The 25502-nt window shown below is 35.2% G+C and overlaps 1 protein-coding gene across 4 annotated transcripts in view; it reads left to right on the top strand.

Annotated features, from left to right (window-relative positions):
• The window catches only part of LOC141448736 (uncharacterized), a 135586-nt gene extending 112067 nt beyond the window's left edge, over positions 1-23519 (top strand). For 3 of the 4 annotated variants that reach the window (XM_074117314.1, XM_074117312.1, XM_074117315.1), the window contains 11 exons: positions 1462-1695; positions 3470-3677; positions 5336-5469; positions 6860-7007; positions 7192-7336; positions 7647-7795; positions 10150-10269; positions 12488-12558; positions 12643-12789; positions 13100-13243; positions 13916-23519. In XM_074117314.1, the coding sequence (XP_073973415.1) occupies positions 1462-1695; positions 3470-3677; positions 5336-5469; positions 6860-7007; positions 7192-7336; positions 7647-7795; positions 10150-10269; positions 12488-12558; positions 12643-12789; positions 13100-13243; positions 13916-14591 (2176 nt within the window). In that variant the 3' untranslated portion in view covers positions 14592-23519. The remainder of the gene's footprint in view (positions 1-1461; positions 1696-3469; positions 3678-5335; positions 5470-6859; positions 7008-7191; positions 7337-7646; positions 7796-10149; positions 10270-12487; positions 12559-12642; positions 12790-13099; positions 13244-13915) is intronic. The other variant, XM_074117313.1, reaches the window with a different exon arrangement.
• The last annotated feature ends 1983 nt before the right edge of the window (positions 23520-25502 follow it).

Genomic DNA, 25502 nt, shown 5'->3' on the forward strand with positions numbered 1-25502 from the left:
CGCGGTCGTCAAGTGGAACGGCTGAAGGTACATTTTGATCGTTGTGAGCGCTTAGTGGAACGCACTCATAATGGAACTTGCTGGGAAGAATTGTCCGCTTTGTTCAGGAACTTTCTCGAAAACATCCACCTATGAAATTCTCTAAAATTTTGCATTTATTATATTCATACTTAAAAAAAAAAAAATGTTCGTTATAAACCAGTTCCATAGATGTGATGATTTCCGTCCTAAAACAACATTTCAGTGTGCTCTACGATCTGCACAAACTGTAGATAAGAATTAGAACAGTTTGGAGTTGGCAGAAAAGTAAGAAATGAAGTACACTGAGAATTGCAGTAAAGGGAAAGAAAATAGCGATTGTTCACTCCTGAATTTGATGATACTTTTGCTGGAAAAGCAGGGGTACCACCACACTACGATATTCCCATTTCCGCCATAAAACCATCTATTTCCTCCATCCGTAAATTATTCATAAATTCATCAAAATAGAATTACCTTTATGTAAAGTTTTAGGAGCAATCACTATGAGGACGGACAGCCAGTGGTGTGTGAAGTAAACTTTATGATATATATTCAAATGTGCCGCCCCACGTCGGCGGCGGAGGCAGCACTTTATCACATTAACTATTCCAGTTCCGCTGATTGCTCCACTTGAATAATCCGATTTACAGTTTGGCTGGCAAATTAATTGACAATTTTTTTTTTCTTCGTTCGTCTTATCTCCTATTTCTTCTCCTTTATTGTCTTCTTAGCTAAAGGCCGACTCATGCTCTTAGAGTCTACTCCAAGTTGGGTAGAATCGCTGCTCTTTTATTTCTAAGATTCTTTTCCTAAACCATCATTTATCACTTCCTCGGAAATTTTGTGGAAGCATTAGTGTTTTACTTTTCACTTGAAATTGCACGTTAAACTTTTTTTCCGAGGTTTTAAAAAATATCGGGATATATTAATAATAAATTTTTCCAAAGTTAGTTTTTGTAAAAGTTCAACCCTAAAATGTTATTTTTCTGTCATTACCGGACATTTCCGGTTCTGATATTTAATAAAATGCTTCAACGGGAAGTTCTCCTTAATTACTTCGAATTTAAATCACTGGCACAATTTACCTTGACCATTTTTTTTTTTTTTAGCATCTCTCGGGGCTTTCCGGCAAGGTTAAATTTCAGTATGATGTACGGTTACAAACTCGATAATGCAAATTTGAGAAATTCGTTCAACTATTCAAATCTGGTTTTCTTAAGATTTAAAAAAAAGAAGAAGAAATAACGTTACAAATGCAGTTTGGCCTTACTGACGTTGGTCGAGTAATATATAGCCAACTACATATATAATTATGCAGAACGTTTTGTATAACTTTAAAGTTAACTTAGCAAAAATTTTGACGTTTCATGTTTGAAAAAAAACAAAAAAATTTTGCATTCGTGAGATTTGCTAAATTAAGATCTCTGATTTTGTTTACAGATCGGAAGTAATAGACTTTTCTACGCCATATTACTTCTCAGGAGTGTCCTTTCTGGCCGCACCAAACCAACGAACCGACATACCATTGTTGGCGTTCCTCTTGCCCTTCTCACCAGAACTGTGGATAGCTATATTTACTTCGTTGAATGTAACTGCTGTCGCGGTTGCAATATACGAATGGTTATCGCCATTCGGCTTGAATCCATGGGGTCGCCAGAGAACCAAAAATTTCAGGTGAGCAATTTTATTTTAATTAAAATTACGGACGTCTTCTTGGTCCAGGCTTTTTATAATACAGTTAATATAAAAATGTAATCGTAAAGAATTTTTATTGAATTACTATGTAAAAGCCGTTTAGTCCTGCTGCGTATGGAAATCGGGTTTACACAGCTCTTTTGCTTCGTTTTTTGTTATTTTTTTTTAAAAATATTTTAAGGCACTAAAACATTTACGAGTCATTCGTGTTTTTTCAGGAAACTTTCAGCTCCCAGAACAGTGTTCACTCGCTACAGACAACACTGTCCATCACAGGGCAGTGAGCTGTAAGAAGCTCCTAGGAAAGAGCCTCAAAAAGGCTTAGATATATTTTGTAGTTGAGTTCGAATTCCAAAAAAAAAAGTAACAATTTTTGATTGAACACATCAATCATCCAAACCTTGGTAAATGGGATTGAGGGGAGAACCCCAATTCCGTCATTTTCTCACAAGTTTGAGAACATTAACTGTGGCTTGAGGCGGATGGCTTATTTAGAATCAACCAATTGAAAATATAAACATAGAAAAAACTCTACCTAACTTTGAAAAACAAGTTAATGTAACCTGGCTACAAGAAATATGAAAACCAAAGTTATGCTTGCACAACGCTAAAATGAGTCTTTTATTTCGGTAAATCTATAATATATGTATATAAGCCAAACCCATCTAAATTATGGAATACTACAACTTATAATATACTACTAAAATTTAATTGTATTTATTTTCTTGTGGTAGACTGAATCAAAAATTGTCTCAAAACCATAGAGGGCAACTACGTACAAAAAAAAACTCTACTCCGGGCCATTCTTAGATCTTAGACACTAAGATCACCAGCGCATAATCTGAGTAAATCGGGATAATAATGATTTAGGGCGAAGAATGAGATTATTGGACACCAGAGTACTGGAATTTAGCTGCTGGCTCTTAAGATTTCCTCTTCGGAGGAGCTTTCTCCAGCTCAATGTCATTGCTAACGGCCGCCGAGTGGTCTGTAATAAGAGAACAGTGTCCGAAGATCAGTAGTACGTTTAAAAAAGACTGCGGGTGCCAATGATCTTAGTGTTTAATTTTTTGAATTTGTTTTTGACGTGAATACGTCTTTAAATTTGCCATCATCTGGAGGCAATCCAAAAAACCTCATGATAACAAAATCGGGAGATACAGTTTGGCATTATAGTTTCGAATCTATCGTCTACATCCAAAATTAAATTCATACCACTGGATAGCTAAAGGATCAAAGAATTCATTACGATAAGCGAGGACTGTGACGCATCGCGTGCGGTGGAGGGGAAAGCGCCGCCATTTTGAGATCATTTTGCTGCGTATCGAGATTTGCAATTAGTATAACTTTTGACTCGGAGAAGCTACGATGTTCGTTTAAGTTTTAATCGTCAGCTGTCGTCACAATCTATCGATTGTATATAAAACATTAGCGTAAAATAGTGACAGTGTCCATGACACAGCCACAGTTTGGTTTTTTCTAATTATTTTATACTATACAGAATTCTTCAAAAAGTCGTCCAAGTCTAAGTAACATGGACACTATTTCAGACAATTTTTTCATGGAAAGAATGGGAAGATAAATAATTGAAAAACTATTGGTAACGTAATAAAATATTATTTATTTGCCTGAGCCCTAAATGTTTACAACATAAAATTCAGTCTAATTTAAAATATTCTTACGCCAATATTAATTTCAATCATTCATTTATAAACTTTGTTTCCCAATTGAAACCCACTGATTGTTTCCGCAGCATGTCTTCAGCGCTGTGGGTTTGCTGGGGATTACTGTGTGGCCACTTAGTCGCCTTCAAAGCGCCCAAATCGTGGCCGAACAAATTTCTAATCAACGTGTGGGGCGGATTCTCCGTGATATTCGTCGCATCGTACACGGCCAACATCGCAGCGTTGATCGCGGGTCTGTTCTTCCATTCAGCCACGGCTACCTACCATGACAACAGTGTAAGTATGACATCGCTATCAATTATTTCAAATGTTTTACGTTGTGACGATACAAAGAAGTATTAATTAAATAAAATAAGGAAAAAGAAATCTCTTGCGAAACAGTTACACGACCGACTTCCTCCCGCCGCAATTAGTATTACATTTTTGTCAAACTTGGAATTTCCATCTGAAAGCTGCACTGTGGCTTCCATTTTATACAGAAATAGTTTGATTCTATTGAAGGGAATGTGAACATCAAAGCTTCCGCCGCTCACCAAATATCAAATCAATGTGATAGGTTTTGTCGGCTGAACAGTTATTAGCGATGTTTTAATTTGCACAAACTGGTTAAACAAGAACTGGCGACAAGCAAAAGAGCCGAGTGAGCTCTGATGGCAGAAGACTGTCTAAACTGGCCTTCAGTCTTTTCCGGTGGTGCGTGTTGATGTTTTCTACGTGTTTCCGGTCTACGAACAGTCAGGTCTGTTGTTAGAAAGTGCAGCTGTAGGGTCTCAAACCCAGAATGCAATGAACCCAGGGCCGGATTTTCCTATAGGCTAACTAGGCTTCAGCCTAGGGCCTCAAGATCAAGAGGGGCCTACATTCAAATTGTTAGCAAAATTAAAATTACACTATTCTAAAAACAGTACCAATAACAATATATTTCATTTAACTTATTGATATACTATATCACAGTAGTGATGTATTTTATTATCTCTCATGTATTTTACAAACTTAAAAATGGGAGGTGAATGGGCCTCATAAGTGGAATAGCCTAGGGCCTCTTTTCATCTAAATCCGGCCCTGAATGAACCAATCAGCTTTGCACTTGTTAACATCCCTTTTTAGTTTTTGTTTGAACTGTGAAATATTCTGTTTTTTTAAGCGCATCACACCAAAATATCTTTTTCGCTATTTATTTGCTGCAGCGTCAGCACTTTAGTTAGACTCTTAGTTTGGTAACGCCAGAAAACTTTCTTAGTATAATTAAAGTGTAGAGAATACGTAGATAAAGATAAATAAAGGGTAACCACCTGTTTCCAAATCCAGCCAATTGAATACATTTTTTCAATTGGCTCAAAAAGCACCACAGTTGGGCCGCGCTGGAAACTGAATTCAACATCTCTAATTTTTATTGGAGATTGGCACTTGATTATCGTATTTTTGTAATAAAAAAAAAAACTTCTGAACGTGTAGTTTATTCCAAACTTCGCAATTGAGACCGGATGTGATGGTGAATGGACAACTCCCTGTGGTGTTAAGTAAATCCTAAATGGTCTTGAATTCTTCTATCCACTGATACAAATATCTGTTTTACAAAACAGTGTTGCTCATTGTAAGTTTCCTTCGCAGTAAATCCTCGTGGCATGAGTTCTCCAAGGTGCCTCGTACACCGTCCAAGGAGAGAACACTGCGCTAAGGCTGGCCATGAGCAGAAAAGTATGACTCTTGGAGCAAAGACTTCAGAGATAAAGCACCGTAATCATGGACCTTAAAAAAACTTCTTTCTCTAATTATGGTTGGTTCATAAAGAAAAGTGTTCATGACCACTTTTTCGAACTCAGGTATTTCCGATGCAATATATACATTGCATTGCATAATTTCCGCCGATAGAAAGGAAAAGTCGTGTATAGGGAAAAAAGAAAACTAAATTAGTAATTTGTCATTCATTTTAGTTGTTGTGGCAACGAGTGGGAGCACCCCGAGGATCCGCTTCAGATTACTACGTGCATCGTGCCAACCAATTATTATGGGAGCACATGCAGAAGTATCCAGTACCGGATGTTGCAACTGGTGTGCAGTATCTCAAGTAAGTCTAAATAGTTTTCTTCAAAAAAAAAATTATCCATTTGTTTAAATGTTTGTCATAATAAATAAAATAATAACAGAACCTTCTTGGCTTTAGCTTCTGTTTATGTTATACGATTATACTTCGTTTATTCGGACTAATCTTGTTTGGAGATAAAGTGGCTTTAAACAATGTATATTTTACATTAGCGGTCATTGAAGATACATTATTTTACATTACATTAGCGGTCACCGAAGATACTCTATTTTATATTACAATAGCGGTCATCGAAGATACTCTATTTTACATTACATTAGCGGTCATCGAAGATACTCTATTTTACATTACATTAGCGGTCATCGAAGATACTCTATTTGAGTATCACAGTTTCATCAAAATCAATCCATCTGAAGGAGGATTTCAATGAGATCAAGTTTTCCAGCTTCTTTAGGATTTCTAGAAACCCGCACGTTTGGTTATTTGCTTATTTGAAACGTATTGCCAAGAAAATTCTAAGTAAAGTAATCGCCTACTTTTTGAGGCGGGCTTTACATCCAAGTACCAAATTAGGTATCGTGGACGGATGCGACTAGCAAACATACTTTACGATAAATTTCTTTTTTATTAACCATTAAATAAAATCCAAGGCCTAAGACCGGGGAATCGAACCCAGTACCACAATACAAATTAGCTTCGCAGGTCTCGCCTCCTAACCCACTCGGCTACCGTGACATCCCATTATTTTCGGAATAGATTCAGTGTTTTTGAGTTACGGTTAGTAAAAAATAGAAGATCCCTAGTGCAAGTCAAGCAAGAAGTTGTTCAGAAATTATAAAATATGAGCTGCCGCTCCGTCGTCAGCTAGATTGGACGTTCAGGCCCGCATGAAAAGGAAGCGATATGTACATTTTCACATTTTTTACCCCAATTATTCAAACTATTTACAATTTTAATAATTTGTATACAAGTATATAAAGAAAGAGATAAAATGACACTATTTTCAAAATTCGGCCGCAATATTATACGACGAGGTTTGTGATGAGGATCTAATCATTCCGAATGTCCAAGAGTTTGTGACGAGACTCCTCAACTCGCTGCAGTGTGGTGGTAATGAGCGGTCTCTGAGACAGAGGCTCTTCGGCATTTCGCCGGAGAAAGTGATGAACTTACACACCGCCCAATTCATTAAAATCACTTTTTCGAACTGAGAACCTCACAAACTTGATTTCATGTGAAATCTGCATAATTAATACTCCCTCTAACCTAGTATTAGAGAAAAAAAGTAATGTAAGTGCCTATTTTTTTCAGGCGGGCTTTACGTCCAACTACCAATTAGGTGTCGTGGATGGGAAGTATTAGAGAAATTAATAATTTATTCAAATTGTAATTCACGATCTATGGTATTTTCTAGAAATGGTACTCTGGATATATTAATAGCTGATACTCCAATCCTGGACTACTATCGCGCTACAGATCAAGGATGTAAACTTCAGAAAATTGGAGACGCCATCAACGAGGACACTTATGCCGTTGGTATGGTTAAAGGATTTCCGTTGAAGGTGAGTCCGTGTAAAGCTCATTTATTCAAGGAACGATTTGTATTTTTTACTTAATTTAATTTTTTTTTAATCTATTATTCCCTCGAATTCATTACAGAATATTTATTATATAAAACTACTTTGGAGGTAAGGAAATTTACTTTATTTAGTGTCGATCCACTAACCATAAGGCGATATATTTCAGGACAGTATATCAGCGGTCATTGCGAAACTGACGAGTAACGGTTATATGGACATACTCCAGGAGAAATGGTATGGCGGTCTAGCTTGTTTCTCCACCGATACAGACATGTCTCAGCCAAAGCCATTGGGTGTGACTGCAGTTGCAGGTGAGTTTTGGGGTCGACGAATTGAATGCGGGTATTTTTTTTGTTTTTATAACTCAAGAATTTATAAAAATAAGCATACTGGATGCCCACTCACACGGAGATGCCGGGTTCGAATCCAGATGTTGACCCCTTAGATTTTTCTCTTCCGAGGAGCAATACTCCGGTATTGGACAGTGTTATATTTGTATCAAAAGAACACTTTGCACTTAAAATAAGCTCCAACATCCTCAAAATTAGATGTACCTTAAATTAACAAAATAATAACAAGAAATTTCCAACAATACTGGAATCCTATCCTTTATGATTTTAGGTGTGTTCCTGCTGCTGGGACTCGGTGTGGTGATGGGCTTGTTGATACTCCTAGTTGAACATCTCTTCTACAGGTACACATTGCCTATACTCAGGCATAAACCCAAAGGAACTATTTGGCGCAGCAGGAATATTATGTTCTTCAGTCAGGTAATCTGAGTTAAACATATTGCCGGAGTAATAACCAGGTAGAGTAGCTATTATCTTTAGGCACAAAACGCTGAATCAACCTAGAAGTATTTCCCAATTAGGAAAACCGAGCCTTGTTCTAGTCTTTAATAACTAGGTTAATTAAAGAGTAAGATTTTTACCTTATGTTATGTACCTTAGTACTTTCATCTGCAAAGGCCCTTCCTTCATGAATGTTTGCACCATACGAGATGTCACGAAATAGGTATCTTACTGTCAGAATAGTGCAGTCCAAATAGTTTCTATAATACCATTATTTGATCAATTTTTTATCATGTTCTTCTTCATTATGGTTCAATTTTTTTTAAATATAAATGAACTATATAAATTCTGTATAAATAAATGTCTATAAAACAGTTACATACATATTCCTCAAAGTTTAGAGATTAGCAGAACAAATAACCTAGGTATGTAGTTCCTAAGATGACAAATAATATAATTTTGCAAGTGAGGAACGACTAATATGATCGATAATGACTCGCCCAATTGTATTTATAAAGTAATAATAGTCCATTTGCCAGTAAATTTTAAAGGAGACTTCACGTATTCCTCACCTCACCAAATATGAATTACTATAGTGCTCCTGTACAGTGCATAGGTTAGCTTAAAAAAAACCACGAATCTTGTAATGAGAGTTATTAACACTAAACGTACCACGACCGGTCATTTGACCGGCTGAATATTTTCATTTTATTTACTTATTTTAATATTTTATTTTATTTATTTATGTATTTTTTTGTAACTGAATTGTCTCGAAAACTCAATTTGATAATGCATTTATCGGATTACGAGGCAAAAAATGTACGACATTGCTCTTTTCTGTGGAACGAAAAATGGAGACGAGCATTCTTCTCAAACACTACGAGCAGAAATGTATAGACGGAAATTTTGAGGCTTATTCGAGTGGATCAAAGAAATAATCGTTTACAAATCGATAAATTGGCTTTGATCTCTAAATTTTGGAACAAATTCGTTGAGAACAGTCAAAACTGTTCTAACCAAGAGCATATATCTCTTCCAAGGACGTTTGTTCCCAACAAAGTCAAGATGCAGATTTACTCGGTACATGCCAAATAAACCGGACAAATTTAGTATCAAATCTTGGCTAGCGTTCGATGCAATAAAAGGCTTTCCATTTTTGGGAATATGTGAAAGCAGAGTTCCTCTTGGGGAGTTTGTCGCTCTGAAATTAGCAGAAATGTATACAGCTCGTGGAAAATCTAGGAGATGGCCTCAAAAAATAGTTTTCAATATCCTAGACTTAGCCCCGGGATAAATGCATGGGTTTTGTATACAAAAAAAACTACCGGAAGTGAAATTTCAAGGCAAAATTTGTGTTACTATTGCAAAAGTATGACAAATATTATTACACGAACAAATGGTCGGAAAATAGTCAAATAAGATACTGCAAACGCAATAAGACTAAAAAACGCTGTCTAAAAATGCAATTGAGAAGCCTATAATTATAAAAAATTATGCAAAAAAGAGTAAAATCTACGAGATTTATTTTTAAACAAAAGAAACTATGCATTTTCATAGTTAAATAATTATTATCTTCATTCTAAAATAAGAAATTGAAGTAATTTTAAAGTCCGGTCATTTGACCGGTCACGGTAGGAATAGTTATGCATAAATGTCGGTAGGTTTAGTGTAAAACGTTAACTTAACAATGGTTTAGTTTCTTTATTAGGTGACTTTTATTGAATCTTAGAGATTAATTAATCAATTATTTTTAGAATGCAACTGGCAAATACAGCTTTGTAAATCTAGATAGAGTTTGCAACAATTCTAAATGAGAGTATTAGTAGCTTTAGATCTATGTTTGGTTATGAAACTCCATTCAAATGAATAATGCTGCGAGGTAAAAATAGTATCAATATCAGTTTCTGTAACTCAACCAACCCGCATAGCCACGCTCTGAAGAACATATATTTGTCCAAACGTTGGCAAGAAGACAATTTTTTTTTTTTTTTTTTTTTTTTTTTTGCGCATCAACAGCTGAGGTTATTAGCGCCCGGAGCTTTTTCCAGTGCACTGCCGGCCTCCGGACAGTGTTCTCTCGTTACAGACAAATTGGTTTGAGTACTTCCCGGAAACAGACAACTTTAACAGAAACATATTTCGCCAAACATGATTAAGGGATTCCTTCTTATTCCAATAAAATTTAAATTTGGACAAACTTTGAAGTTTAAAGAAAAATTATTAGTAAGAATTTAGATAATAATTGTAAAAGTTGTGTGAGTATTTGATCTTTATAACTGGGATAGAAATTCAATCTGCGCACTATTAAAAATGTATTTTTAATATATTTTCAGAAACTGTACAGATTCATTAACTGTGTTGAACTGGTGAGTCCGCACCACGCGGCCAGGGAGTTGGTGCACACGATTCGCCAGGGCCAGATAACCAGTCTGTTCCAGAAGAGTGTGAAGAGGGTGAGCCTTCTATTACGTAATCAAAAACAAGGTTTGGGGATCGATAATCAAAATCGAGTTTTCTGGTCCCAATGAACGAATAAAACAAATCTGTGGTGAACGCAGACAACTTTCTCTCATCGGAATTTCCGTTTTCTTGAAGCCGTGTGTGGAACGTCACAGGAAGTCCAGTTTGTATGAACTCTGGTGACCTCAGAAATGGTATTTCCGGTGAATATTTGACGCAATTGTAATTATTACATCATCCTCTTAGCTGAGAGGAAATTAAAATGAATTGTTCATTACTTTTTAAGATTACTAGCAAGTAACACTCTTGTATTGTACATACAAAAAAAATAAAGAAGTTAAACCACGTGTAATCTAAAGTGGTATTTATAGTTATTTATTTAACAAGTGCGGAAAGTAGTACTTTTCCTCACACGAGGGTTTGCACGCACGAGCGAGCGAAGCGAGGCGAGTGCAAGTGCAAATTGCCGAGTGTGAGGAAAATAATTTACACTCGAGTTAAATATTATATTTTTTCTGCAACCATTAGGGTTATTAACTTAAAAAAAAAACTAAACAGGAATCACTAGAATCCATTTTAAATTTCTATAAGGTAACACTATAACCTTTTTAACTGTTATAATTAAAAATATCTAATTATTTATTAAAAGATTATTTTTATTTCTATATTCCTTTCAATTTTTATTTTATTTTGTTAATATTCGTTTTTTAATTATTTAGTTACGTTAAATAAGCTTATTAAAGTTTTTAATTAAATTATCAAGGAAGCACAATAAAGTTTTTTTCACTCACTAGTGAGGAAAGTGACACTAATGGGAATTTTCCCCCACTAGTGAGGTAAAGTTGGGCATTACACAGCTGATTTTAATTGAGTAATGAGAACATTCCTACATGGTTGCAGAAAAAAAGTATTTAATTATTTAAATTTTTAATACTTCAGTTGATCAGTTTGTGAAGAAGAACACCAGAAGCATTTGAAAAGCCGAACTTTAAAGAAAATTTACACTATTTGGCCCCATTCAACCATTATACAGATTGGCATTTTATTATAAAAAAACATTTTGGTGAACTTGTAAAGAAAAGTTTTTTATTAGATAGAAGTTTCGTCTTCAAAAAGGTCTCAGATTTACCTCAACCTTTTTAGTGACGGAAATTATGGAAGAAGTTTAATAAAACCGCTTTTATTCCTCCATAGAATGTGAACATTAAAAAGTTTAAGTTACGCCAAACATCTAAGGGTCATTAATTGGCTCCTGCAGATTTTCCTTCGAAGTGTCCGGTGTTCGGACATTGTTCTCTCGTGCCAAAAAACGGTTGGATTCGATTTTGGGATCTCCACTTAAGCCATAGTTTTTGTCATCATCTAACCAGCTAGAAAAGTGTGGTAGATTAACGATTTTACCTTTTAGGGAGCCTTCTATCCTAATATCTCCGCCAGCAAGAAACTTTTTGTGGATAACTTTTAAAATGAATGATAGCCCTTGTAGGGAAGAGCTCTCTTTTGACGTAAAACTTTTCATATAACTTTTCCAATAAAAACTTTAGTAAGGGTCAAAATTAAAAGTATATTATAAGTTTAACACAAACTTTGTAAAAATAATAAAGCTCCGTTGAACCTTCAAAGTCTTGGTACGTAACCTGGTATTTGTTATTCGATTTTCCGGCCTACGGTTGCGCTTCAGGCCGCTACGATAACCAACTTACTTAAAGAGAGTGAAAATTATGGCACTGCGTTCGATTCCTGATCTAGCCGCGCTGGTCACATTTATTTAATGGTTACTCAAAGAAATAATTATGCTAAAGTACGTTCACCCAATTTGGTGAAGTTGGACATAAAACGTTGGCCATTATTTTACTGTTTTAAAATGCTTCCAGATTGCAATTTATTTTTTTGTTTTCTTTCTTGACAAAGTACTTTGACGTAATTGGTATTGTCAATATACTGCAATGACTTTTCAGTGCAGAGATAGTTTTCTCCAAGTTATTAAACTAATTTTCTTTACTCTACTTAAAGGTTTAATTTTTATTTCGAAATTTCCCTCTACGTAAATTGTTTTTTTTTTTAAATTTTGCTTTTAAATACTCAGAGAAGATCAGACTTAGCCATAACTCCTACCTTTCTGGGATGTGTCCCCCAAACGAATGGCCCAATTTGCCCTTTAAAAGATCCCTTTATTATTTTCATATTGTACATCCGTGGCGTATGTTCTAGAAGGAACACGAACAAAGGCGACGAAGAAAGAGTAAAGCACAGTTTTTCGAAATGATCCAGGAAATCCGAAGGTTTGTCTAAAATAAATACTTACTTATGCTCAATTAGAAATTCCCTCTAATTCATTTTGAATATATTTATGTATTTCATTCAAGAGTACAACAAGAAGAGAAACAAAACAGCCTTACACTTGGAGAAGCTGAAAGAGGCTGCAGACTAAGTCCCAGAAGTAGGAAACTAAGAAGCCCGAATCTATTAAGTCCACCAGACCAGCAAAGAAGGATGTCCAGGCTTCCAAGCAGGTGAACAAAAAGTTATTATAAAAATAGGATATCCATTTACCGGATTTAAGAGATACCAACTTTACTCATAGATAATATTAGAAAATAACTGCGGCCACTTCAGTTTTGTTCTCCATGGCGAACTCAGATCCCAATGAAATTTTGTCACTACTACTGAACCTAAAAAAATGCATTATTCATGTCCGCTCATTACTTAATTTATTTTATCTATTTAAAATAATTTCTCCAGGAGTGAACCTGTAAAAATGGTAAACATAATAATTTTAAGGGAACCTTTTTTACTTATAAATTTAATTCTCCTCTGTTCTAGATTGGAACTGGCAAGAAGATTTAGCAAGGATGTTTTCCGTTCCAAGAGTTCTGGAAATCTAGATGCTAGACGATTTAGTTCAGATATTAATTTCGCAGCCAGCAGATTTATGGAAGCGCACAGTTCTCAAGCAATTGGCAGGAGGTGGTTATGCATGTATTGTGTAGATAGAGAACAATATTATAGTGACAAGTTCTTCAGACCCAAGCTAGACATTCAACTACATTCTCTGAGAGAAATATTCAACTTCCAATGGGAGTTCAACCCCTTATGGGACCTTTGAAGATTTATGGGGCTTAGTGGTGTCAGGCGAATCTCATCTCTACAAGAATCCCTCCAGATTTGGAAGTCTTAGGATCTGAGAGGATAAGTCCTATTTCACCACTTGGCAATTTCCCATTTCCCTATAAAAATATCTGCAAGAGCCATCTCTTTCTAGATCTAGCTTCTTTAGAAGCGCTCTGTCCCCATTGAGGGAACCGTCCACTTTGCGGAATTTCTCTTTATTGAGGATGGATTATAGTTACCCAGGCAGATCTTTGCCCATCTCTGATCGAGAAGGCTGGTCCAAAAGTGCAAATCTCCTCCTTCCTATGTACAGTTTTCCTCACTAAGAAAACCGCTGATCCCACAAAAGTGTTCAAAAGAAGATTCTGTCGGCCTCCTCATTCCCGTCGTACCCGACCATTAGGGTAACAGCAAATATTCAAATAATTAAAAATATAAATAAATTACTGTGAAATAGCTTAAAGAATTGCTTATTATTATTGTATTCTGTGATCCACCCACATGTAGCTAGTGTTAACTTGATTACAGACTGAGCAGGGACACCAACCCCAGTCCTCCGGACATAAATTCACGCCGAGCGAGCCACCTGTTGACACCGGAGCTTAGCATCGCCTCCTCGGACGCCTTGGAGCAGTGCACATTGCCACGATCAAACTATCTGGCGCCTCCACCAGAGATCGCCGTCCATCCGCCGCTTCCGCCACCGAGGTCGCCGATGACCACCACCGTGGCCACCACATCGCATCATCCACCATTGCAACACGCTGCCACCATACAGTCTCATCATCCGCCGCTAGCCAAAAGATTCTCTTATGTGGACGCAGCGTCGCCAACGTTTCGCGAAAGAATTTCACGTTTTGCCGAGGAAAAGTCTCGCTCATCGGATGAAGCTGTACTGGAAGAGCGGAAACGTAACGCGCCTTCACTGCTTGAACAGATCACCACAATGCAGGACCAATTTCCCGTTAAGCCTAAGATAGTTTCCTATGTGCCGAAACAGAGACGTGATCGTCGTTCGGCGTCGGACACTTCATTGTCCGAAGAGCAACAGCAAGGTGGTTCGGCCACCCTGGAACGACTCTCACGCCAGGAACTGATCTCCTTGTCCCATATTCCGGAGAATGAATTGAAGAAACGTGTAATACAAGCGCTCAAAGAAAAGGTGGCTTCTCAACAGCAAAATTCTCAGAACCAACAGCAATAAACTTTCTAAAAAAAACCTATAAAAATTTGTAAATATTTTTAAAATAACACCACTCCAGCGCCCCCAAATAGAAGGCGCACTTCACCATAAACATAAATAATATTTAGATTATACAGGTTCAATACGTACAACGATAATATAAAATTTTAAATTTTGTATATTTTAATGAGGGATATGAGAAAGGTTGAGATGGTTATCTAAAGTTTCTCCTTGCTTTTGGTTTCATGCAACAGCTGGGACGTAATTTTGAAGATTTACGTAAGCCTCTTCTCGTCTCCAGGTGAATTCATACCACTGCGCAAACTGCGGTAACCCTTCACTCCAGAATTACAATTCCTTTAAACTCAAAAGTTTTATACGACAAAGCTTCAACTTATTTTGAGTACAGGCTACAACATAAAAGTTGTATTTTTTTCAAATACGTGTATTTCCTGTTTACTCCAAGGCAATTCGAAAAATCACGTTAATTTTTCTTCTTGGAACGTACGATTTGCAAGAACCATTGACCCCAAACATTCTTTGTTCTGAAGGCTTTTTTACCTTCTTAAGTTTGACCAAAAAATAGATTAAAAATTATTGAATGTAAAATCTATTTGTCTCCGAATATAAAAAAAATCTTCACTCATTTTACAATAACTTGGGAGAAGTTGAAAAAAATACACAGAAATGATTTTGCAATATTAAATTTTTTTCTGTAATATTTTCAATTCAGTAGAAGATAAACTTTTAACTTAGATGAAAAAAGAAGCAATCGCTGTAAGTTAGGTAGGTGTAATTGAATTTAGTATATTGCAATAAATTGATCGATAAAAATTACGAAACCAATTAAAATATCTAAGATATTCGTTAATCGAGTCATTAATCCGAAAGGAAAAAATAAAGATGATTGCCAGTTCGAGTCATATTTTGTAAAAGTACGCTTTCCGGTTTTCATGGGTAGTGAATCCCCATTGGATATTATGACGGAAATTGGCAATAATCTTTTGTTTTCAAATTATTTTTGTATTATTTAATTGACGATTACGGAAGAGACTTAATTTTTATAAAATTACTGCAAATTTGTAATTTTAAATTTAAATTTTGTATTTATTAAAACTAAAACTTGAAATAAATTTTTTAATACTTTATTAATTTTATTTTTATGATTAATTTATAAACAACTGTAGTGCACCAAAACATGTGAGCGTTACAACAATCAATCGTGATTGTAATTTAAACTTCCTTAATATTACATTTATTTAATATAACATTCGGCCCATTGTTTTAGCGATTATAATGAATTCTAGATAATAAATTATTTATAATTAATAAAAGCGAATGTATATTGCATTCACCTTGAAGTTATGCGCACCAATTTATATTTTGAAAATTTGTAATTTTTAAACATCTGGAACTAATCGATGATTTTACATCGAGCTTGGTCGATCGATAACCATCACAACCAAAATCTATTTAAATCTTTGTTGGAATATATTATATATAAATAATTAATAATGGAAATGTTGAAAAACATTTTTTGCTACTTATTAAAAAAAATAAAAAATATTATATATTATTATACTTAAATTATGACTTAATAATATTTATTAATAAGTGTAAATTTAGGATCTCTACATAATTTATTTAAAAAAAGGAAGAAATCTATAATATTTGAAAAAGATAAATTTTTAAAGACAAAATTTATTACTTTACAGTTTTTAATTTTCTCCTTTTTTGTTTTATTAAATTAATATGGGAATAGGCGTGAATGTTTTAAATATTATTTCCTTTAATATGGCTAAAAAAAGAAATTGTTTATTCCAGGTGATTTACGGGGAAGAATTTTATTTATAAAAAAAAAGATCGCAGCTTTGCACTGAAATGGAAGGACATTACATCCGGTCCAAGTTTCTGACTTCCCTTAACGCAATCTCTTAGTTACGATTCCCTTCATTATTTTGGGCAATTCTCAATTGGTACACCTTCCAAGCTACCACCCCAGTTATTAGCTTAGTTGGCGCCCTCAACGAAGTATTGGAAAAGTTACAGGCGCGTGTTGGTTCCAAATAAATTACTTCTAATTAAAAAATGGGTTATTCTGTGTGCAGGAAGTTATTAAAAATATTGATTAAAAAAAAAAACAACATATTTTTGAGACGGGAGTTATCAGACAGGATCCTCATTTAATAACAATTCCGAATCGCCAATGTAAACACTGTAACATCCAGAAACTTATTCCACTTCCGGAACTAATAAGTAGCTAACTCTATATGTTATCGACTCAATAATCGATCTCCAACTAATCCAGATTACTATCGCTTTAAAATCAATATTTTTTTGTTTATTTCATCTGGCCCGTAGCAGCATGTTTATTGATTGTACGTCTGCCTGATCGATTGTGGACTTAAATCCATCAACAGAGCTGATGAGTAGGGAAATTCGACCTTACTAATGCTCTTCGATTTCCAAAAAAATAATAAATACTAATTAATATTTATTTTCTAAATATTTATGTATTTTGATTAATTTCAAAAGGATTCTTGGTTAAATATGAATGGTGGCGACCAATAAAAATCAAAGTAATAAAATGACATCTTGTTTTTTTCTAAGTAAAAGTAGATTAGATTAGATTAGGGCGGCCTCAAGGCCTTCGCCACTGTGGCCCCTTTAGATCTATTGTGGCTCCCCAGCTTTAGAGCTCGCCCTCCATACCCATCATTTTGATCAGACTCTTAATTCTGGGCGAGTGACTCCTTGGGTAAAGCTCCTCAGGCCTTGCCAGACTAGCCCCTCGCACTGACACAATACGTGCAGCGTCGTTTCCTCCTCTTCCTGACAGAACCTACAAAGGCTATGCGATGCATGTGTTTTCTGAGCCTGCAGTGGCCGGGTTAATAGGCCTACAATTATCCTTATAGCCCCACGCGGCCTTGACGGACTAATTCTGCAGTCAGCCTCGGCGAATATAGCCTTTAATGAACTCCTTCGCCTCTCTCTGCCCTGTGGGTGGCAAGCTACCACTCCTGAGACCTACTCTGCACCCATAAATTAATGGCCGCTGACTTAACACACTTCGAAACCCCAAAACAGGACTTCGGGCCAACGAGGTGTCCCGCAGAGCCTTCCCGGGCCAATAAATCTGCCACTTCGTTTCCCTTATATCCTGAATGACCAGGTACCCAAACTAGAAAGACCTTATTTTGGTCAACTAATTTCCTTCAGGGCACCAAGACAATCCCAAACCAGCCTTGAATTGACCTGGAAACTAATAGCTCATAGAACAGCCTGACCATCCGAGCTAAGAATTATTTACTCCTCGCCCGTTAATCTCGGCAGCACAGAACCTAATTGCAGCTAGCTCAGCCTGAAAAACTGTAGCTAGTTTTCCTAGGCTAACCGAAAACCCACAATTCGGCTTCACCCCGTACACTCTCGCTCCCACACCCTCCTCTGTCTTGGAGCCATCCGTGTACCACATCGAATCTCCCACCACTGGGTGGGTCCACGTCTCCAAGCCTCCCGGTCTCCAATACAGACTTTTGAAAGGCTTGTCGAAGTTATATTTGGGAGTCACAAAATCCGAAGGCAGGCCCCCAGAATAGTGCGGCCGGCCTCCAGCTCCTCGTATAACTCTTGAGACGCTGCTCCATAGGTAATAGGAGCTTTGACCTTTCATAAGCCTAATAACAACGGGGCCCTTGTTGCAATGCCTTGTTCCTTAAAGTAAATACATGATATGAATTTTAAACCAACAAACCATAATCTGTGTAATGTGTAACAGATTCTGCAAGTCTTCCATTTATTCTCAAATCACGCCGATTCTCGACAAACGCAAGCATGTTGGATTCTCTTATTCTTCTTCTTCTTCTTCTTTCAACAAAATATTCTTCAAGTTTTGAAAAGAAGGCATAAACATAAAGAGATTCTGGAATAAATAAATCAAAATTGTTAGCTTATAGTATCATTAGACGTGAATATGATTTAAGAGTGATGTGTTAGGAATACAATCCTCAAATATGCGTCAAGAAAATTATAAAAATTTAAATACAAATGGTTACTAATTTTAAAATAATTATATTCAAATTATGTGCCAAAAGCAAATATTAAAAACTTCTTTTTTTTGGGATTTTGAATTTATAAAAAGGAGAGCCTTCAAGTATAGTACATATTGTTATGTCATTTCCTGTTTTTCGTCCGGAATTTTTTGAACAAAGTATATTTAAATTATAAGAAAAAGTGTGATAGATTTTAGAGAACTTAGATTGTATAGCTTTTTATGAGAAGGATTTTATATAAGTAGAGCTATTAGTTCTTTGGTAATATAGTTCTTAATACTGATTACATTTTGAATACAAACAATTATTCCTCAGCCATTTTGAAAAATGAACACTCACTAGAGAGTTTTAATGTGCAGCAAGGTTTTACTTTATCTCTAGTTTTATCTTGTAGGCTGTGAATCCATCCCTATTATTACCTTCATTGTATTGTTTTTTTGTCCTTGAAATATGAAATGACAAGAAATCGGGGCTTCAAATTATGCAGAATAAGAATTTTTGGGTATTTTTGGAGTTTTGCTGGAAAATGTTCGAACCAATAAACACCCTCCCAAAAAAAGTGGGCCCCGTCATTTTTAAATTTTTTGGGTTCTTCTTCAGGTTAATGACATTGTAGGACACACACAAAAAAATTCATTTCCTGGGTATTATTTTAGAAAAAAAAGGGTTTCAATTTTTTTTTGACAACTTAAATTTCTAATTTCTCTAAGAAATAGATCTACTGCCCCCACTGGTCTTAAGGTGGACACACTGGTGATGAATCAACTCACCCAAGTGCCCTTAGGAAGTTCCAGGAAGAGAAGTTAGGTGACGTCAGTTCTGGATGACCACTCACTAGTACCACACCACAACTGGTCCTTTCCCTGTTAAGTTCTGAATAAGAAACTATGTTCTCAGTACCGTACTTCCTTCCTCCTCATCGATAGGTGACGTCAAAATCCAGAAGTTCTGTAATTTAAGCTGCTAGCTAGGAGATAAAATTATGGATAACCACCTTCCCCAATGCCGCCAAAGAAGATAACAAAACTGCTATTAACATCTAGTTAATAGAAACCATTACACTCCTTTCTGGTGGCTGTTCACCCCCCAAGAAGTTAAGGAATATATTTTCTCCTCTATAGCTTGGCAAACTAAGCGCAGATTTTCAGAAGTGCAATTTCATGGCCGCCAAGCCTGTGTTAGTAAAAGAAAGCCTTCTCTACTCTGAAGGGGACTTCCTTATCAGTAAGCTCCATGTTCGTACAATGACAGCCATCCTTCGGGGTTTATGGGTAGCATCGGGCACCTTCACCATGAGTATGCTAACCCTATCCTAAACAGTATCTCAGCATACCCTGAGCATGTACATTGTTTGCTTATTGCGGGGAGATTCAATATGGATTGTTGTCAGAGCAGGTTGCGCCATGATCCCTCTATGGCTAATTTCAAACACCTTATATCTAAAATTTATCCAATTTCAATTATTTATCTAAAGCGTTATTGGATGAATCCACACTGAAATGGGTGGATGATCTGAAGCTTGGATTTATTTTGAGATTGGGACTCTGTTTTAAAGTATGTTTTATGTTGTTATTCGGCTAAACTACTTGGTTCGCAAAACTCTTCTTGGAAAAAGGATTGTTTATTGCTGCTCTAACATAATAGTCAGGAGGGGTTAGAAAAGCCAATATCCCCATTTCTATAAGTAGGAGTATTCGGTTAATAAGATCAGTACCTAATTCCTTCTCAGCGGTCCCGAACATGTCGATCCACAACACACGCTTCTCAAGATTGCCGTGGTGGACAGCTTTGCAAGCAATCATCCTAATGGGATGAACACATTGATCACTGATTACTTCGAGCAGGGAGTACTTGGTTAGAGCACTGATTGCCAGGATATTGGTTCCCTTGAGCCCTCTCTCCTGCTAGGAACTCTGGATGTTTTGGGCACATCATTGAGTTTGATAAACTTCAATTTCATTGGCAAGCCCTGATTACCTCAAAATCTGAGCTTGCTAGTACATAAAAAAACAACTTGTTATCGTGTTGTTGCTACTTTTAATACATAAACCTTGCTATACATACTTTGCAATCTTTTGCTGCACCGAATATAATACATAGCCCATCAGATTGCGTTAATGCCTTAACCTTATCTGATTTATATTTAACTAAAAAAAATTTGAATATGAAAAAGAATTGAAATACCATCCTTGTTAAAAATATTAAATATTAAAGTTTAATGAATTAATTAATAATGTAAAGAAAAATAAAATTAGCCTTAGTCTCCATACGATTAAAAAAATCCAGAGATTTCATTGAAAAGAAAAGACCATGCATTTGCTTTTCTTAATTTTTCATCTCCTCTTGATACATGTTTGTTGCAATAGGATGATGCCGGAACAATGATTTATTGGCCATATTCCGGCTTAAGTTAAAGGGTTTTAACCAGATAGAAATTACTGGCACTTCCGCTGCCGATGGTACATTCTAAACAGTGTTAGCTTATAGTTGAGCTTGGGCTCTGCATTAACTGGCTTCAGTAAAAGTGGATTTAATGAGTCGTTTGAACGTTTGTTTTTATTAAATGTGATTCAGAGTTACTGTCGAGTAACAGAGTGTTCTGGATTTAATAAGTCGTTTGAATTTTGTTTGTATTAAATGCGATTCAGAGCTACTGTCGAGTAACAGAGTGTTCTGGAATTAATGAGTCGTTTGAACGTTTGATATTAAATGTGATTCAGAGTTACAGTCGAGTAACAGAGTGTTCTGGATTTAATGAGTCGTTTGAACGTTTGATATTAAATGTGCTTCAGAGTTACTGTCGAGTAACAGAGTGTTCTGGAATTAATGAGTCGTTTGAACGTTTGATATTAAATGTGATTCAGAGTTACAGTCGAGTAACAGAGTGTTCTGGATTTAATGAGTCGTTTGAACGTTTGATATTAAATGTGATTCAGAGCTACTGTCGAGTAACAGAGTGTTCTGGAATTAATGAGTCGTTTGAACGATTGTTATTAAATGTGATTCAGATTTACTGTCGAGTAACAGTGTGTTCTGGTTTTAATGAGTCGTTTGAACGTTTGATATTAAATGGGATTCAGAGTTACTGTCGAGTTAACAGAGTGTTCTGGATTTAATGAGTCGTTTTGAACGTTTGTTTTAAAATGTGATTCAGAGTTACAGTCGAGTAACAGAGTGTTCTGGATTTAATGAGTCGTTTGAACGTTTGATATTAAATGTGATTCAGAGTTACAGTCGAGTTAACAGAGTGTTCTGGATTTAATGAGTCGGTTTGAACGTTTGTTTTAAAATGTGATTCAGAGTTACTGTCGATTAACAGAGTGTTCTGGGTAGTCGATTGACTTGCTGATTCAGATTAGGTTCATTGTCCAACATAGTGGAAGGGAAATTGTGTTACAGTATGCAGGAGGAAGACCGACTTGTTTTCATCTAATGTGCACTGCTTGGTGTGAAGTATCAGCTAAAAAATCTCCCTAATATCCATGGAGGTTTGTAGAATTTTTGTTTCCTTCTACACAGTCTGAAGAGTCGCCGGTTCTAGGTCAGTATTCGCTCCTTCCAGTACATACGCTTAGCTTATCCAGAAATAAACATGTCTCCTCCATCTACGCATTAAATGGAGTTTCCTCTTTGACAGGTGCAACAACTTTCATTTCACTCTATCATCATTTCAGTATACTGTTCAGTCTCGGCTCCTGTACTGCATTTATTGGAGAAGTTAACGGAAATTCCATTATTGGCAGAAAATCGGTTGACGGAAGTGCCATTTTTTTACTTTGATCGATTTTTTTTTCACTTTAGTTCTTAGGAATTTTAATTAAATATATTTGGAAAATTCAGAGTCCGAATGGAAAGAAAAAAACATTTTGAGTATTTAAACAACTCGTATCTTTCGCTGCCAAACTTTCTCACTAAAACAAAAACCTCTTGGGACTCTCAATTGTCGCATAGCAGTGTTACTTGTTCTTCTAATATATATTTTTTTTAATTATTAAAGAATATAATATTCTAGTGCCTAGTTGTTCAATCTTTTTTAAAAAAAAGTTCACCGGCATTTCCTTTTAACTTCCTTCCAAAGCCGGATGGACTCTAGACATTTTAAAATAATGAAAAAAAATTAAAGTAAAAGAAAATGTGCCAAGTTTTTTTAAAAAAAAAAGAAAAAAAAGAAGGGAAATTTGTTTAAAATACATTAAATGAATAAAACAAATTAAAAACCATTTTGTGCACATTTTATAAATACATATATATAAAATATCGTCTTTCAATACAAAGAACAAGTATAATCTTAAAAATTAAAGTTGGTGTTTTAAAATTTTTAATTCTTATGTAAAAAAAAAAAAAATGAATATATATATATTTGAAAAAAGTCAATTTTTTAATTTTCCACTTTTAAAGATCATATTTATTATTACAAATATGTTAAAGCAATAAGGTGAAGGAAAAACCAAACTTTTGAAAAATAAAACACCCAAAAAATAGTATACACTTAATTCTTTCTTGATATTAATAAGAAAGGAGATGATATTAAAAAAAATTGTTAGAATGTGAACAGTACCTACATGCAAAATATTGAAAATATAAAACAAATATAAATACAAAAAAAATATATATATATTGTTATCTTTGCCAGTATAAACAAAAAGAAATAAATAAAAACATTTATTATATATATATATAAAACAAAAATTGTGTAAATATGTATAGCAGTTATTTATTGTAAATAGATTTAGAAAGAATAAATAATTTAAAAAAAGAACAGAATATAATGAAAATTTTAAAAAAGAGATACAAATTGTTGTGTGTGGCATTAATTAATTTAAAAAGAGAAATAATAAATTATTAAATATAACTTTGTTGAAATTCAGACAAAAATAAATTAAATTAAAAATTATCTTTATCAGATTATTTATTGATTTTAATTTTTTTGCCTTGCAACTAGAATTCTATTTAACACGCCACCTTTACGCTCTGACGAAAATTTTAGACAGGTTTTTGAAACGTCTAATAAAGTTTAAACAAAGTGCAATCAATACTAAACTTATTTTGCGAATTAATGGTTTCTATTTTTCAACACACACAATTGTTAACTTACTTTCCAGAAATAACTGACAAATAATAGAAGGTTAAGTAGTTAGTAGCTTCATTATTTTCTATTTCTCATAAATCTTCAAATACATTTATTTTTGAAGTGCCCGTCACCCGTCAGTGCGTAAAACTGGTTTTCAGAAAAAACTATGAAAACTGTTAGAAAACCAACAATCGCCGGAAGTTCAATCCCAACCAGAAGTAGGTGTTTTTTTAATTATTTGTATGCAATAGAACTTCAGCATCAGTTTCCCTCTTAAGAATTCTTTTTTCAATGAAAAACGTTTCGAACTACCTGATATCCATCCACAATTCAACTGAAAGAGGTAGCGGATGTTGGTTTCGAATCCTGCGTGTACCTACTTTTCATTTATTAGGAAAAAAAAAACCAACAAAATTGTTTATAGTAAATATGAGCTTCCGCCCTCCCGTCCACGACACCTAATTGGTAGTTGGACGTTAAGCTCCGCCTGAAAAAAGTAGGCGATTACTTTACTTTAAATTATGAATCCTCCGCGCTTATGGTCTGCAACAGCTCTGCAAAACCCATAAAACATTACCTGTGGCAAAATGCAAATCCGATACCATCATTGCCGGGATCGGTTTGTCAAGCATTGGAATAATATAGATTTCATTAATGAAAAATTGTAAAACAATATTTCCTGATGTCCATATTTCTAGTACGATCAAGAACTGTGATCGTTTCTGAAGTAATTTAAAAATTTCACCAGAAATTGCTAACTTCAAACTAAAATTGCTAACTTATCAGAGTTTGGATTCATGAGAAAAATATTTTCAACAGTGATCCGAATTATATTCACAAATTCCAACTACGTGCACAGCCAAAAATTAGGCGAATATCTCCAACATTACTCGCGTCGCATAATTTACAAGTATTTTGCTAATAATAAAAAAAAAAAAAGTAATCACCTATTTATTTCAGGCGGGGCTTAACGTCCAACTACCAATTAGGTGTCGTGGACAGAGGCGACTAGCAAACGTACTTTACTGTGAATTTCTTTTATTAACCATTAAATAAAATCCAAGGCCTAAAGGCCAGGAATTGAACCACTAAACCAACTAAACCATCGTAGCTTTCGCAGGTATTTTGCTAATATGTATTGCTAGAGTATGTGGGCTTGCTCATTTGGGCTTAGGATCTGATGAAATGTGTTAACAATGTTCTCATCAAAAATTTGTGAATAATGGTCATTGAAATCAATTAGGAACAATTTGACCAGATCGTGATTACCGTAGAGTTTCCATATTACAAGATTAGTATAATAGAAACCATTTTTTTGTTTTTGTTCTACTCTAAACTAATCTTGCAAATATAAAAAGAACCATAAGGCCAAAATAAGCCTTTCATTTGGGAGGTAATTCGACTGTAGGATATCTTAACTTATTTATTCTATAAACATATTTATTTTTATATTACTCCATAACCTTTCTGTAAAGTATTTCTGAAAACTACTTCTTTGATACATTCACTGTCAGCAATAAACCCAGCTGCACTGGGTGCGACGATTTTGTAACCCTGAGACAATTATCCATTTTCAGCAAGAATTGATGTGCTTGAAGAATTGATGAATGGAGGTACTTTCAACATAGGTGCCACGGTAGCCGAGCAGTTAGAGGCCAGACCTGTAAAGCTAACATGTATTGTGGTTAGTGGGTTCGATTCCCGGTCTAGATCTAAGAAGTATATACGTAGTAAAGTATGTTTGCTAATCGCCTCATACTAGGACACCCAATTTGGTGGTTAGACGTAAAGCCGATCTGAAACAAT

The sequence above is a fragment of the Rhodnius prolixus genome, unplaced genomic scaffold, assembly GCF_049639745.1.
Source record: "Rhodnius prolixus isolate KJV_2025 unplaced genomic scaffold, Rpr scaffold_2, whole genome shotgun sequence".
Classification (NCBI taxonomy): Eukaryota; Metazoa; Arthropoda; class Insecta; order Hemiptera; family Reduviidae; genus Rhodnius; species Rhodnius prolixus.